Source organism: Colius striatus, chromosome 7 (assembly GCF_028858725.1).
Source record: "Colius striatus isolate bColStr4 chromosome 7, bColStr4.1.hap1, whole genome shotgun sequence".
NCBI lineage: Eukaryota > Metazoa > Chordata > Aves > Coliiformes > Coliidae > Colius > Colius striatus.
The window spans coordinates 14693143-14709497 of record NC_084765.1 but is presented as its reverse complement, the minus strand read 5'-3'; the positions used below and the strand labels follow the sequence as shown (position 1 = coordinate 14709497).

Here is a 16355-nt window from a genome sequence, read left to right as displayed (position 1 = left end):
ACAACATTTTGACAGAAAAGACAGCATGGGAATTTCAACTTGTCTGCTATCAAGTACTGGAAACCCAACCTGAGCCCAGATTTCCAAATAAAAGATGTTTCCCTGCAGTGGAAGAGCTTCTAGAGGGTTACCTAGTGAGTAATAAGAAAACCACCTCATATGCAGAATGACATGTTAGTTCTTATTATTGCTACACTTAAGCTAGGGAAAACTAACAGATTAGTCATATTTTATCATAAATATCTTACTGTGCTCATGTTTACAGGTTCATTATTAATATCAGGCTCTTATATGCTTGAGATTCTAGGTAAAGATCCTATGAATTGTTTGCTTTTTGAGTCAGCATGTTTGATTCTGTTCTGCAAGAAGGAAGCGAAATGTCTGTTGTAGAGCTGAGACATATAGTGAATAAATACTGCATTTTCTTCATGAAGAGAAGGCTGAAGCATCTCATCGTGAAATATATCCCATTAGTAAACTGGAACACATTGGCTTTTCCAGCCTTGTCATCACTTACAGCCATGCTCTTTCAATCCTGTGCTGTGTCTGTAGGGCAGAGCTAGCTAGTCACCCCCAGTCCTCTGAGAAACAGGATTGTTTGAAGTTCAATGTCTTCTAGGAAGACGGAAGACACCGACATCACTGCAGACAATGGTACAAGTGTGGCTGTGTCTGCCTCGGTTAGGTGTTAGCCTGCATATTGGCCTCATCAGTAAAACTGATTGCTCCTGTTACACTGGTGTCTAAGTGCTCCTGTTACACCAGTGTCTAAGAGCTCTATCTGGAATCAAAGTTTCAGTATTTTAAGCACTGAAGAGAAAAATACTGGAGATTTTTTTATGAGTAAATCAGGGTAAAACTAGTCATTGCTGATTCTGAACATTGGGTAGGTTTGTTAGGAATGTTAATGAAAGGCCAGAATCTCTCTTTTTGGACAGCCTCATTCCCAACACAAAATAATCCATCTGTCCTCCCCCAGACTCCTAAAACCTCCAAGGGCTTATGTTGCTGGGGAATGTTTTGGCTTCTCGCACTCCATACCATAAATCCCCTTATCTTAATGTTATTGCCAAGTCTGACCTGACTGGTCCTACTGGAATCTGAACACCATGATCATCTCTAAAACAGAAACACGTGTCTAGAGCTATGCAGAAAGTAAATTGCATCATATATGGTATGCAAATATATAGTTTCGTGCTAATTGAAAAGCAGCTAGTCTTCCTGTATGCGCAGGATGAGAAAAGTCATGTGCTGCAGTTAATTTTCACAGCAACACGTGCTCTGTTTTTTTTTGGTGAAGAACTCAATACATCTACCTGCTGTGCTTCTCTTTGAGACTACAACATGCACTACATGCCTTTACAGCTGCCTTGTAGAACTTTTAGGGGAGCTCCTTGCCTGGGCTGTTGATTCCTCTAGTGAAGCTATCTCCTGGCAGGCAGCTTTGCCATTTACACTCTGTGGCAATCCCAGACCTAACCGCCTCCCATGCATTATGTAGTTTGCCGTCCTTGTCCCACAGGCACTGTAAAGACCCATTTGCAAGGAGCAGACAGGGGCTGGGAGAGGGGTTGTGTGGACATGATGGCAGTAGGCAGGCTCCGCCATCCCAACACTCGCTCCCCTAAGCCGTGGGGTGTAAATTCATGTTGGCTGCATAACCCCACAAAGTCACCCTCAAAAAGTCAGTCTTTAACCGCTTCATCTTCTTCATAGAGGTGGCAGAGGTGGTGTAACTCGGGAAGGAGAGCACCTCTTTTTGTGCTGGTATTTTAGGGCAGCACAGCTAGTGGGTGGTTGGCCACCGCATCTGAGCATCCCGGCTCCGCACAGCGTTGCAATAAATTGCTTTCAGCGCGTTATCACCGCGAGGGCTAAGGAGCCCTCTCCTCGGCTGGGCCGGGCGCCGCTTCCCCCGCCTCCCTCCCGCCCCCGCGGAGGGCGACGAGGGGCAGCTCTCGCCCCCTCCATAAAGCGGCCGCGGCGCCGGGCGCTGCCAGGCGCTGTTCTGCTCGGCCCGGCCCGGCCCGGCCCGGCCATGCAGCCCGTGCCTCGCCGCGGCGGCTCGCTGGAGGCCGCGCCCGGCCCGCGGGAGGCCGCTGCCCAGGTGAGGGGGTGTGGGCTCGGCTCGGGCTGGCCGCGGCGCCGGCCCTGGCTCACGGGACACAGGTTGCTGCTCTCAAGTGGCAGCTCTGCAGCCTCGCCGTTGCGGTCCTGGGAGCGGCGGGTTTGGGGGAGAAGGGGAGCGGTAACGGCCCGGAGGTGCTGCTCCTCCGGCGTCGGTGGCACTGCTCGGCGCGGGGATGGATATGCGGCTGTTTCTGCACAGAAGGGGGGGAAAAAGGTGATTAGCATTCAAACGCGAACGGATGAAATTAAGGTACAACAAAAGTGACTTCTGACGCGTCCTTGCTTAGGAGGCAGAGGGTGTGATATAGCCAGGAGAAGTCCCCTCCGGGACTATTTAGTGTTACAGTGGGAATATGCTCAGTACATCAGAGAAGGTCAGAAAAGTCAGCACATCTGTCTGCTGCCGTTATTGATACCATGCAGTTGATAAAGTCGGTAAAATTCCTTGTGAAAACAAAAGTGTTGATTGGGATGGAGCAAAGTTTCACCAAAGATTGTTTGGAAGCCAAATAAACTGTTGAGTAAAGTTTTCGGTTTGGTGTCTGAGAACTAAACGATGCCCTTGGTGTGGCTAAAGAATTTCCCTGCAATGTGACATCTAGTTGTGGTCACCCATAAGATCATATCTTCACCTTTTTCTACTAATTGTGTCAAAAGGACAATGAGAAAGTATCAGCAATTTAAAGAGAGAGAGGCATATGAAAGGCTTGTTGAGACTTTTTTATCAAGTGTCAAATACATTTTAAAAAACCATTTTTTTGGTCTTCAGTTATGGATCTAAAAAGTTATTTCCCTTAGATAGATGTGTTTGGATAACTTTAAATCTTGTCCATCCATTAATATAAAGAATGAAAGGACAAAATATGCACCCTCAGTTATCTGCCTCACAAGGAGTATTCTTTTGGGGAGGAAGAGAAGGGAAAGGTAATTGCTACAAGGAGCAATCTTTAAGCAGAAGCCAACTATATATCTTATCTAAATAAGAGCTTTAGGGTGTCCCTGTACTTGTATATTTTCATTAAGACTTGAGTCAGGTTGATGGCAAGTCAGTTAATGATTTACATCACTAATAACAGGGATCAATGCAGTATTAATTCCCTGCTCGCCCTCTGAAAAGCTCAAATGCGTTACTGTGCAGAGTAAAGTGTCGGATTTGATTAAAACTGAGTTGCTGATACAGAATAGAATGGCAGTGAAGGTGCAGCTGTTGGAGGAGGTCAATTGTTTTTGCATTACCGTTTTCTCTTGTTGTCTTGCACCTCTAAATGGTTTCATCAATGCACACTTGTTTCCTATGTTCAGTTTTTTTAACTGAAAGCAAAATATTAATGTTGGTTTAGGGTTAAAGATGCAAGTGATGCCTGTTTGCAATTGGGTTTTTCTTCTGTAACTTTTTCAAATTCCTAAGTTAGAGATAATTTTTAGAACTTGATGTAAGAACACACCACACTTTGCTTTATTTTTTTCACTGGTCTCTTAAACATATTATTTCATAAATGTTGTCACTTGATCCTAAGTGTAATGTTAGTTGAACTAGCAAAATACAAAATAAGAATGTTACTCTGATGTGTGTAGTTTGTCCCAGCTATGCCCCTTATAATATTGCCTGTAACCATGCCAAATTGCATCAGCTGATCTTAGGTCAGTGATCCTGAAAGTATAGTGTGGAAGGAATCAAGGCAACATACTAGCTATAGACTGTATAAAACAGCCCAACAGCTTTTGCCTTTGAAGACCATTATCTAACTGTATTTGTAATAGAGACTTTGCATCCAGCTTCTCCTACAGCAGTAGCATCTGAATAGGATTTGACTCACACAAATAGCAAGAAAACAGCCCACAGTTGAGGAAGCTACTGATAACTTCTATGTAATTGTGGAGTTATTAGCTTTTTCTTTTCTGCTTGGAGTACACTTGCTCAGTGCCTGTTCCTGGCTCTGTTGGCCTTGATCTCATGCTCATGGAAGCGAGCTGTGAAACCTGCAGGCTACTCAGCAGAATCTGAGCCCTGACACCCACTTTCAGCAGAGAGTTTAACATCTGCACTCAAGCTGATGGAGATCAGTAGCTTTGCTGGATCAGAAACAGCACAAGTGACTGGCACTGTTTTCCGGGTTCATCATATAGTCACAACTCATTAGAGGTGGGGATGCAGTTAAAAATCCAGATATTTCTATTAACATCAGTGGGCTTGGAGCAGGACCTCTTCCATGGGAAGAGCTCACATCTAGTAACCTCCTTGAAACTTTTCTTACAGTAGCATCAAATATCTGCCTTGTTGTAAAACACTCATTTTGAAATGAAACTAATTTGATTATTTTGTAAGGCAGGTCACCTTCTTAATCTGAAGGGTAAATAGTAGTGCTTTGATAAAAGATAAATTTACTTAAAAAAAATTTAAATGTATCTATTATAGACGGAAAGACTATAGCTCAGCACTGGCCATATTAAAGAGGTTAAAGCTGGAGAGACTCTAGAGGGGAAGCAACGGAACTGCCACATTTTGATTGCATTGGAAGTGTAACCAGATAGTCATATCTTTAAAATGTGTGTCAGATCAAAAAGTAATTCCCAAAAGCAATAATATGCCTTCATTGATGCTTTTCTCTGTCTCACTGGCTCCTTGAGAAGCCTCATCTTTTTAGTTTCTTTTTGCAAGGTTTGAAGACATATGAGACACAGCCTCTACTTCTGAGCCTTGTATTTTTTCTTTACATTTTCCATGTTCTTAATGGTTTTAGTATTATCTCAGTTTATGATCTGGCTTACATGTAGCTGAGAACACGGTCTGTGACACCCACTGATTTCTACACAGTCTAGAGCACGATCCCTAGTAAGGCACAAAACCGTGTGTTCCTACACAGTAGGACACAGTATCTGAAAATTTTTGGTGTGTGATTATGGTAAGGGTTTAGCATGTGAGTTAGGGGTCCTGACAGATGGAATAGCTTGGTTGATCAGAGCGGGACCGTCTCTGTAGTTAACAGATTTTGGTCAACATAATGTTTTAACTTCTCATGTTTTGTCTCCTTTCTCTGTGAAAGCAGTGCTTTTCAGTTATGTAGCAAGAGAAAGGCCATGATTTATCAGTTCTGACCTATGAAATCCTGATCTGTCTTTTCCTACCTGTATCCAGTAGGTTTTGGATTATTCTTTTTACCAATGTTCATTGAATTTATTAACAAGTATTTTGTTCAATGTATTGCTTCTGTTCACATCTTATAACTCCCTCCCCCCCCGAAATACCAATGCTAATTATAAACTAAAATTTCCTGCATCCTAGAGAATGGCTAAAGATGCCTATAAAATTATTCATCTGAAATCTTGGTATTTTATCCTCAGCTCTGACAGATTCTATGTGTGCCTAACTTTATGCTTATTACTGTGTAATGATTTAACTGGCAAATTTCCTTTTGTGGTTGATCAGTCAAAGCACAATACTACCCCAAGACAAACTGAAATGTAAAATTTTATACTTTTTGCACTACTAGCCATTAAAAAAAATATTTGTTTGTGTTTAGCTAAATAAGTCAAATTACATGATGATTGAAGATAACAAAGAGAATGAAAACCATGCATCTGAAGGAGGAAGAACAGCCATCGTTTTTTCCTTGAAGAATGAAATTGGAGGTCTTGTAAAAGCATTAAAACTCTTTCAGGTATGTAATAATCACATTGTTGCAGCAGCTCTGTGTTTTTCAGTTCTAAGGGTAGGTTTGGAACACGTCCAAATTAATTATATTCATTTATTAAGGATGTGATTCCTAACCCGGCTCCCACTTTACACCCAAGATTACCCACAAGGCAAATTTATGCCTCAGAAATGAAGTGCTGATTGGCTAAAAATCTTCACAAAACCTGTCATCTGCACTGTCTAAAGACTGGGAGAGTTTTTTCCCTCGTACAGGATTGTCACTCACTATTTCTACTGCCTATGAGGTGGGTCTGAAGCTCCTGCCGATGGCAGGTAGACACTTGCAGTGCTGACCCTGAAGTCCAGTGCCCTTGGCATCCTGCCTAACCAGACTGAAGGTGACAGAGGAATTGCAGCTGCACAACTGCTCTCCTCCAGTTGCTGGGCAAGGAATATGCACTGTGCTCTGTCAGCTGGCCTTGCATGTCTCTGCCTGAGGTTTTCTCAATGTTCCTGATATAAGACATATGATTAAATAATTTTCCAAATGAAAGAGAAGTGAAATTTATGCCCTGAAAACTACTGCTTTTAAATCCCTTGGCTGCTTGTGAGATAATTATACGGTGACTTGATTGGCTTTTTGGTGAATTTCCCCAGACTCAGTTGCTAATCAGCTTTCTATGGGAGGGATGAAAGGAAAAGGTCTATGAACTTAAACCTTCTGACTGTGTCTTTCTGTGCTTCCTGAATGTAAATTAAATTGAAAGAACACAAGTTGTCTTTACTTTTGAATGGGAGCCCTTTTAAAATCAAACCATTCCCCCACATTCCAATGAGCAAACTGCTATCAAGAGATCCAATTAACTAAAAGAGCTTCACAAAGATGGTGAATAGTCCATGGCTGTAGAATATTGGTTTGAAAAGCAAATTTGAAGTTTTAGTCAATTGTTTTTAGTCAATCTGTTTGAAAACATTACGTTTTACAAAACAGGAGAAGCATGTAAATCTGGTACACATTGAGTCACGGAAATCCAAGAGACGGAATTCTGAGTTTGAGATCTTTGTGGACTGTGACAGTAACAGTGAGCAACTGAGTGAGTTCTTCCAGCTCCTAAAATCCCACGTCAATGTTGTCTCTATGAACCCGACGGAGCATTTCAATGTCCAGGAAGACAGTAAGTATAAAAGGCAGTTCTGATGAAAATGCATTTCTCACTGTGTTGGTTTGAAATCTTTTTCTGGTGTCCATATCTGCAATTTTGTAGTGTTTCCAGTCAGCAGCTACCAGCTTTATGCTTCTGTGCTGTGAATGAGAGTTGTTTGGTTGACAGGAGTAGGGCTGTGTTGGCTTGGGGTCACTTCAGGGTACAGGCTGTTTCAAGCTGATGCAAATTGCATCTCAGTTATTTGTGCTAATGTTCCTTCCAGTACAGTACAACTGGCATTAGTGGGAGTCCTTGGGGCCACACAGGCCTATGCAGACTGGCATGTAGGCAAAATCAGAATGCAGGGCTTGGTTAGGGACTGTACACCATGATGACAGAGATATAATATCGACAGATCCCAGTTCAGTTCTGACACTGGCAAAAGTGGTTCTGCAATCCCTTCATATACCTTTTGATTTAATTTTTTTAACCACTTTTTGTCATAATCAGTTACTTATATTGGTGTGAAAGAGGAGTCTTTTAATTTTGGGATGCTTCACATCCTGTCTTCCTTTGCTTCTAAAGAGATGCCTCAAGTTTAGGGCAGCAGGAGGTTGGTCCCATGTATTTCTCAGCCATTGTGCTTGGCCCAGGCTGGTAGATAAGGGAAGGTAAGAGCTGGTGTTCTTTGATAAAAAAGGCTTACTTTAACCTGAAGTAAGGGGAATTTCAGTCTGAACATTCTTGTCCTTTTCAAGAAAACAGAAGAGCATCAGGGCATAAAAACAGTGTATTAGCTGCTCTGCCAAGAGCTTGATCAAAAACTCTTAGGCTAAAAAAATAGTAGTAATCAGAAGCAAAACTGTAATGAGGCATCTCTGTAAGGCTGTAGGGCCCCCATCTCTTCCTGTTCCCCCACAAACCCCTCAGCAAAGCTGGATGCTTGTAAGGTACGTAACCACAGAGCAACATTTATTTCCCATGGACTCAAACCTGCTCCTGCTCTTTCCATGGACCACAGGCAAATAATTTCTCTATTTCTTTGCACACCTTTTATCCTGGAAGGTTCACAGCAGTATGCAGGACACCTTGGCTTGGTTCCTGCATTTGGATGCCACTGGAGCAGCAGTAACAGTTAAGGGCCACAGAAAACCCGTGTTAACTGTTTCCTCCCCTGGCTGTGCTCTGAAGGCAGACTGTGGCAGTGACAGAGGAGGAAGTGTGAGCTGTAGGCTGGTGCCAGATAGGCAGTGGACTCCCTTGTCTTATTCATGCCCTTTTAATTTATAGATTTCACTTGTAACCGCCATAGCCATTCTTGAAAGTAGCGTTTCCTCCCTCAGCGTTCAGCGTTACTAATAACTTGTGGATTCCATGCGCTCCCTAGACATGGAGAATGTTCCCTGGTTTCCAAAGAAGATCTCAGATTTGGATAAGTGTGCAAACCGAGTCCTGATGTATGGGTCTGATTTGGATGCTGACCATCCAGTAAGTATTTTTCTCTCTTACACCCAATCTTTAGTTAAAACATGCTTTGGGCCTTACATTTAAAAAATTGCAGTTTTTCCTTCTCCCTCTCTTTCCCCTAGACCGTGCCTCTGTGGTCTGAGCACCTTCTCCTGGCAGTTTTGTGTCTTTTTCCTAGTTCAGGCAAGGCCATCACCACGCTCAGCTCCCATGCCTTTCTGCAAGGTTTGCTTGTGCGAAGACTCCAGGTCTGGGTCCTGAGGGGGCACATACAAGTCAGAAAAAAAACCTGTTGTGAGGCAGGCTTGGTTCCTCCTCTTTCTTCCTTTCTTTTTTTCTTACTGTAGTTGGAGCAAATGAATTCGTTCTTGGGCAGTGCAAATGAGCAATTTGTTCTGTAATTTAGAATAATCAACCAGATAACAAAGTTTATATAATACTGACATGGCTAAAATGAATCACCTACTGAATGTATAGTTGCATACATAAAACCACCAATTCTTTGGAATATTTGCTTAGTTCACTGTTATTAAACATTTCAGACTACAGCTATGATGTTACTGCCCTGTCCTCCCATTCTTACACAGCATACTTTTATATTTCCCAACTGAAGAAACTTCAAATGTCTTGTGTTAAATTAATTTATGTACTATGGCTTGGAAACTCATTTAACTTTGTTTTTCTCCTTTGCCCTGCCAGGGTTTCAAAGACAATGTCTATCGCAAGAGACGAAAGTATTTTGCAGACCTGGCTATGAACTACAAACAGTAAGCTTAACTTTTGCCAGAGTAAGCCTTCTGTATGCCTTGAAATAATAGCAGAGTGGGCTGGCAGGAGCTCACCTTCCCTGGGTTCAGATCTCCCTGAGACATGCTTGACTCAGAATCAGAGCCAAGGGGATAAAACAAAAGGAGGCGTAAGACAAGATGAAAAGGTAGATCTAGGCCATCTTGACAGTTGCCTGGGCCTCTTATCAGTCTGAGGCTGTGGTTGCTCAGCTCTTAAAGCATCTGGAACAGTGCTGATCCTCAGATGGGCAACATTACCCACGTGGGCTTCCTGCAGTGGTGCATTTAGGCTCTGTGGTCCCTCCTCGCTTCTCTGGAAATGGGTATAACAAAGTAAGAGGGTACAACACATATTGCACAACTGCTCATGCCAGTATGTAGCAACTTGACTAGGGCAGATTGGTCTCCTTTGTGAAGGGGAGAGTGGAGGGAGGCAAACTGCAATATTTAGCCCATTGATCACTGAGAGTAAACTCGCTGGCTATATGTTAATACTTGATTTTTTTTTTTCCTGGTTCAAACTAGTACATGTGACGTGTAGATAAGTTTTCTGCGAAAGAAACTTGAAGAGCTTCTGTCTTTAGAGATGCTACTTGGGGAAGGGAGCTCTTAAAGCAGTAAGAGTTTCATAGTCAAGTGCTGTGAATTCTTTCTAAACATGATTTTCATGTTGCTTTTGTCTGCTTGAATTTAGATGCTAAGTTCCTCAATTGGAAATGACCTAGAAATATCTAGATATCTGGCTATCTGGAGCTGTACTGGACTGTAGATTAATGCAGCTGGTGCAACTACAGCAGAGAGCCGATTGCTGTTAGTGTGGTGTTAGCTGAGATTCCCTTGGGAAAGCATTTGCCATGCTAGTTAACTGGCTGGCAGAGGAAGCTCAGTGTTAACACTCCCGTTGCTTTAGGTTGCATTCTTGCTATAACCCACTTTAATCAAGGTCCTGAGGGCTAAATAGGAGAGATGGGCTACAATCAATATGTTCAGATAGATGCTTGTCTCCTCTGCATAGGAGTTTTACCTAATGTGTATGTTTAGCTGCTTTCATGCAATGTGTTGTTAATTTAGAGAATTCTGGTTTTCTAAAACATATCATAAAGGTAATGGAAAATAATTGCAGACAAGGGAATCCAACAGGGAAAAGAATATGTTCTCAGCTCTGGAAATGGTAAAGGTTATGCAGGTATTTTAAATATTACTCTCAGCATTAAATACCTAAGAAATTGTTTAGAGAACTGAAGCTTTCAAGCTCTAATGAAGTCAGTGCAAAGACTGCTGTCAGTTGATTTAGGTGGAAAAGAGAGCAAGCCCTTAAACGGAAAGCTCTCCAGGGCATATAGACCACACCTGTGTATTTGACAGTGCCTAATGCACCCTAACCAGGTGTCACAGCCATGTAGATGCCAAATAATAGCAATAAATGAGTCATCCATTATTAGCCACTTACCAAGGAATGTACTTTCTCTTCTCCTTGTAGTGGTGACCCAATTCCTAAGATTGAATTCACTGAGGAGGAGATCAAGACTTGGGGAACTGTGTACCGAGAGCTTACCAAGCTTTACCCAACTCATGCCTGCAGAGAATACCTTAAAAACTTACCCCTGCTCACCAAGTACTGTGGTTACAGGGAAGACAACATCCCCCAGCTGGAAGATGTGTCCCGCTTCCTGAAAGGTAATGTGCTAATTTTCTTTGACAAACTAAGGTCCATTGCAAATCTCACTACTGTTTTGTGGGCACAAGAAAACATATGTGGTTGTCTTTGCTTGAATTGATTCTGATCTTTAAAGAGATCTTTTGGCTATCTATGATTTAATGTATTGTGTCTTGGATATATACAAATGCTGACATTTAGGAGGCCGTGCTACCTCTGAAGAGTCTGTTAGGATGGGCTGAGAAGATAACCTAGCTATATTGTTTTGGCTCTAGGCATGAACTACTACAAATCCCACTGACACAGAGATACGGATATTTTTACTAAATGTTGGTCATTTATAAACTTAGGCCCAATTTTCCTAATTGTGCCTAAGTTTGAGCCAAGGTGGTGCTGTGGGTTTTACCCTAGTCATAAAGGTAACAACATTGAGCAATTGTACAGTACACTAATGAACGATTTCTCTGTTCCTTTTCAGAGCGCACAGGTTTCACCATTCGCCCTGTTGCTGGATACCTGTCGCCCAGAGACTTCTTGGCAGGATTAGCATTCAGAGTTTTTCATTGCACTCAATATGTTAGACACAGCTCGGACCCTCTTTATACACCAGAGCCGTGAGTCATTTCATCTTGGGCTAGAATTTGAGAGATAGTTTTGAATCTTGCTGCCCAGAGCCAAGCTAATTAAACACTGTTCAAGAACAGCAGTTGAAGAACTTAAGATGCCAAAGATTCAGCCTGCACAGTGAATGTAATGAAGTTTTAGAATGTTCTGGCACCACCTTGATAAGTACAGGATTTTGAGAAGTACGGGTACATTACTGGAGAGCTCTTACTGGTGTTGTGCGCAGAGTTGGTTTAATATTCAATTGCCTTATAAATGTGGAGCTCAGAACTTAATTTTAGACAGCTTAATTTGAAAATCTGAGTTTATGTACTTCTGTAGGGTTGACGCTCTTCTGTCTTTTGGATATTAAATAGTAACATGAGACGTTGTATCTATATTTTTCACTCTACCACAAAGACAGATCATGAGATTTCTTGTTTTGTTTCGTTTTCCAGTGATACCTGTCATGAGCTCCTTGGCCACGTCCCTCTTTTGGCTGAATCCAGTTTTGCCCAGTTCTCCCAGGAAATTGGTCTTGCATCACTTGGGGCATCAGATGAGGCTGTCCAAAAACTGTCAACAGTGAGTGTTAAGAGTGTTGGTGATCTCATTGACAGCTCCCTGCTTTACTAAGTTGATCCATTTCCATCAGATAAATGTGGAGCTTCATGTCAAACTTAGCCACGCCGGCTGATAGACCCGTGTGTTTCACTGGCTTTTAGAGCATATAACAATTTTCTGTGCTATGAAAAAAGTGCATTTTAAAGTTGATATGGTTGGTATTTTTCTTCACTTGATTGTCAAGTAGGGGTGGTAGATCACTTCTTCCAGACTGAGATTCCATGATCTGTTTCTTCCAAAGTCTCTTACTTCTGGGAACATGACTCAGTGTTTTTAAAAGTAATCTATTTATTTCATGTGTTTAATTAATTTAAATGATACAATGTTTTCATTGAATGTGTCTAGCATTAGATGCTTTTCAGCCAAGAAACTGCTCAGTGAGAGCAGTTCCTTCCCATATATCTGCAGAAATCCTGAAATACAGCAAATTAAACAGCTTTAATTTGACAGGCCACTAAGCAAATAAGAGAAACTGATTTTTTTCACGCACTCACAGAGATCCTATCTATCCAGTGTTTATTCTAAGCTGAAGCTGTTGTATTATGACAATATTTCTCAGAACAGATCTCAGTGTTCCTACTGACCTGAACAGCTGGGTGATCTGTAATATCAATCTTTCTTACGAGAAACGTGCAATCTTGTGTTTCTTCACCCTTCCATTCTGGTTTCCCTTCTCTTTAGGTATCCAAGAAAGATAACCAAGTGACAACTGTCTGATATTTGTAACTGTTTGACACTACCTACAAGCAGAAATGCCCCCATCTAGTTCACCACAGCATCTTTGCTGCAGGCTGAACTATTTTACTTCCTTCTTTGTTTCAGTGCTACTTCTTCACTGTAGAGTTTGGCTTGTGCAAGCAAGAGGGACAGCTACGAGTTTATGGGGCTGGCTTGCTCTCTTCGATTAGTGAGCTCAAGGTAAGAATATCTATGGCTTATTTCCCCTCTATTCTTTGTATCTGATTATTATTGTCAACTCTTTTGCCCTGTTTTTTATGAACTATAATTATAAAAAATACTTCTTTTGAAGACTTCTGGATACCTACTAGATGTTAAGAAAATTCACTGTGGCAATAATTACTGGACGGTTTGCTTTTGAATATATGTTGAGCAGCTTCCATGTCTCTTGCAGGATGCATTACATGACTGGTATATCTTAACATTAGTTTCCAAGTAACTGCTTTCAGAATAAAGCTCTTCTGGTTTAACCAGATTCTGAAAATATTGCTCTTGTTTATACATGAGCCCTTTTTTTTGGCCTGTATTGGCAGAATTTGACCATTCAGAGTGATTCCATTTGTTAAGCTTTAACCATTGTTCATTTGCAGATAATTTTTTTCAGAAGCAACACACTAATCATGGTCTCACTTTGTCTTTTTTTATTCGCTCTGCCTCATGTCGTATTTGCGGACTCTCTGGGTGGTGATGTTACGTGATAACACATTATGTTACCAGCATTCACTCTCTGATGGTGCCAAAGTCAAACCTTTTGATCCAAAGGTCACCTGCAAACAAGAATGCCTCATTACAACTTTCCAAGATGTTTACTTTGTTTCTGAAAGTTTTGAAGAAGCAAAGGAAAAGATGAGGTACAGATATTTTTCCCTGTTTTATAAAAACTTTGGCTTCATAGAATCATAGAATGGTAGGGATTGGAAGGGCCCTTTAGAGTTCATCTAGTCCAAGCCCTCTGCAGAAGCAGGTTTCCTGCATCTCTCAGTAGCAGCACCAAACCCTTTTATTCTTATCACAGTTTTATAATTATCTGTCATGGAGTTGCAAAGCCGAGATTAGTAGTTGCTTGGCCTTCCATGTAGGGCATGGGGAAGATGCTGAACTATCTAACAAGTCTTTTAAAGAAAAGTAGTTTAGAGAAGTGGTTACTGATACTGACTGCATACAGAAGATACATTTGTGTTTTGGTTATAATGCCCTCTCTGTTTTTTACTTGAATAGAGAGTTTGCAAAAACCATCAAGCGCCCATTTGGTGTGAAGTACAATCCATATACTCAAAGCGTGCAGATCCTGAAAGACACAAAGAGCATTGCCAGCGTGGTGAATGAGCTACGTCATGAGCTGGACATTGTCAGTGATGCCCTCAGCAAGATGGGCAAGCAGCTGGAATTTTAACACTGTCAGCAGCGTGGTGCACTCAGCAATTATTTTCATTTTGCTACTGATTTCTTTCTAGGCATGTAATGTGTTGTATGCAGAACTCTCTTGACAAATGGGAGAGTGAATGGCCCATAAGGATAATAACTTTGTCTTGATTCTCTATGTGAAGTCCCTTACAGAATGTATTCCTCCATCCCTCTTGGATAAAAGAGGCCAGGAGTTACATTTGAGAAGCTGATGGGGGAGTAGAGGAATTATCAGACTGAGACAAGAGTGTGGTCTGTGGATCAGTGCTGTGATCAGATGCTGCAGAAGGTGGCTTATGAGGCAATACTGGAATAATTCACCACAAGGAAATGTCTGTTTCTGACTCTAGTAGTCTACGCTACTACTCTTAGTAGCATTGCAGACTTCATAGCATAGAAGCCATAGTAGTCAGTGCTTCTGAGTGCTTCTAAGTCTGTGCTAAGTTTTAAAACTTGGTTGTTACAATGCAGGCATCAGGACACAAATAGCTAGAGGTTCACTATGAGAGGTCAAATCTTGCTTTCAAAGGAATTGTTATTGCCTCCAAAGAATTGTGAATGTCCTATTTGGCATGCTTCTAGTGTAAGCAGAGATATAGAGCTGATGCATGAAATCATTATTCTGTTTAAGAGATTTTCTATCAAGTCAGAGTCAGGATTTTTGTTGTTGTCCTTCCTGAGGGAAGACCTTTCCGTTACAGAAATACCATTTGCCTTTTTCCTAATTAATTTAGCAAAACATACAGCAAGGCATCAGGTATTGACTTAGCCCAAAGCCTAAAACCATTTCCAAATTAAAATTTAATATTCAAAATAGCATCTTCAGTTCTAAAATAATGCCAAAGTTCATACTCTAGTCTGCTTTTTGTAGAAATAAGTATCCTATTGATTGCTCCATCATATTGTTGAACTGCACAAGCCTCACAAAGAAACATTTTATTTCTTCTTTACTAGGCCTGAACACCTTCAATTCCCTGTTGAGCAAGGGATAACTGAAAGACTCAAGCATTTCATAGGAATTCTATGGCTATGAATGCAACAAACTACCTTATTGCATAAAGTATATCTAATTCCAAAGAGCACTTTACAAGTGGTAGGAAGCAGTGTCGCTGCTGAATTGTCTGAATCACATAGTAGCAAACTTCCTCATTTTCAGGGCTCCATAGTCCCAAGCATCCTGCATGGCTGCACAAATGTGTGCCGGCTGCTGGTTCTGCCATCCCTGGCAGTGACGTGAAATGTGCACAGGATGTGATACACCTGAATGGCAGGTCAGTGATGTGCAGGTTGTATTTAATGGCATGCCAGGCAGTGATTCTTTATAGGCAGAGCTTGTCAGGAAATACAGAATTTGTGGTGGTGAAGGTGACTGGAAAGATGGGCTGAAATATTAAATACAGTGGAGATGCTAGTCTGGGATTTTGAGAATTCAAAAGGACTTTGATGAACCTCTGCTTGAAAATCAGTTGGAGTTTCAAATGCTTTCTAGTAGGCCACATCTGCTCCAGAAGCAATTGCTGGCTCAGTCCTTCCAAATATATTCTCTCTTTAAATAAAGTCTAGGTTTTTTTTTTTTGTGACTATTAACCTAAGATAACTTTCTTTATTAAACAACATTTGAGATGTAGGAATGTGGTCCACACCATTTATGGCATAAGTTACACTTTACAAGCTTTTAGAAGCTTTATCTTTCTAAAGGAGCAACCCTCTCAAAAGGGAGTAATGAGAGAGGGTCTATTTTGTCTGCTTCTGTGGTAACAGTGAATACTCAACTGCGTTTTAAAAAATGTTGGGATTATTATGTTGTGGAAATAGACATAGACCTGTGTTATTTCAGATTCTTCAACTATGTACACTTTTCAAGTAGGAAACCTTATACTTGATAAATTAGCACCCAATTCTGAATACTTCGGGAAAACAGCAATTGTATCATTATTTGCATTTTTGTAGCAAAAAAGAGAAGTAAACTGCTATCATAGAAGATGTATTTCCATGGCATTAACAACACTTATGTTTGAATTCATGCATCCAAACCTTCTGTCTATGTAGAACTGTAATAATTTAAGTATTTTAAACTACTGTGGATATTTAAAATGTCAATTAAATAAAAACTTGTTGCTAATTATTAGAAGCAACTGCTTCTGCACTGTAGCAATAAACACAAA

The 16355-nt window shown here is 41.1% G+C and overlaps 1 protein-coding gene across 3 annotated transcripts; it reads left to right on the top strand.

Moving 5' to 3' along the window:
- TPH1 (tryptophan hydroxylase 1) lies at positions 1–16343 on the top strand. Of its 3 annotated transcripts, none has more exons than XM_061999472.1 (11): positions 1–134; positions 5652–5789; positions 6756–6939; positions 8297–8397; positions 9076–9143; positions 10645–10841; positions 11300–11435; positions 11883–12009; positions 12871–12966; positions 13504–13637; positions 14005–16343. In XM_061999472.1, the coding sequence occupies exons 2-11, from the start codon at positions 5670–5672 to the stop codon at positions 14177–14179; spliced, it is 1338 nt and encodes a 445-aa protein (XP_061855456.1). In that variant the 5' UTR covers positions 1–134; positions 5652–5669; the 3' UTR covers positions 14180–16343. The 3 variants fall into 3 exon arrangements, with proteins under 3 accessions (XP_061855456.1, XP_061855454.1, XP_061855455.1); XM_061999470.1 differs by lacking the exon at positions 1–134 and adding an exon at positions 2032–2107; XM_061999471.1 differs by lacking the exon at positions 1–134 and adding an exon at positions 2306–2380.
- Positions 16344–16355: the final 12 nt, after the last annotated feature.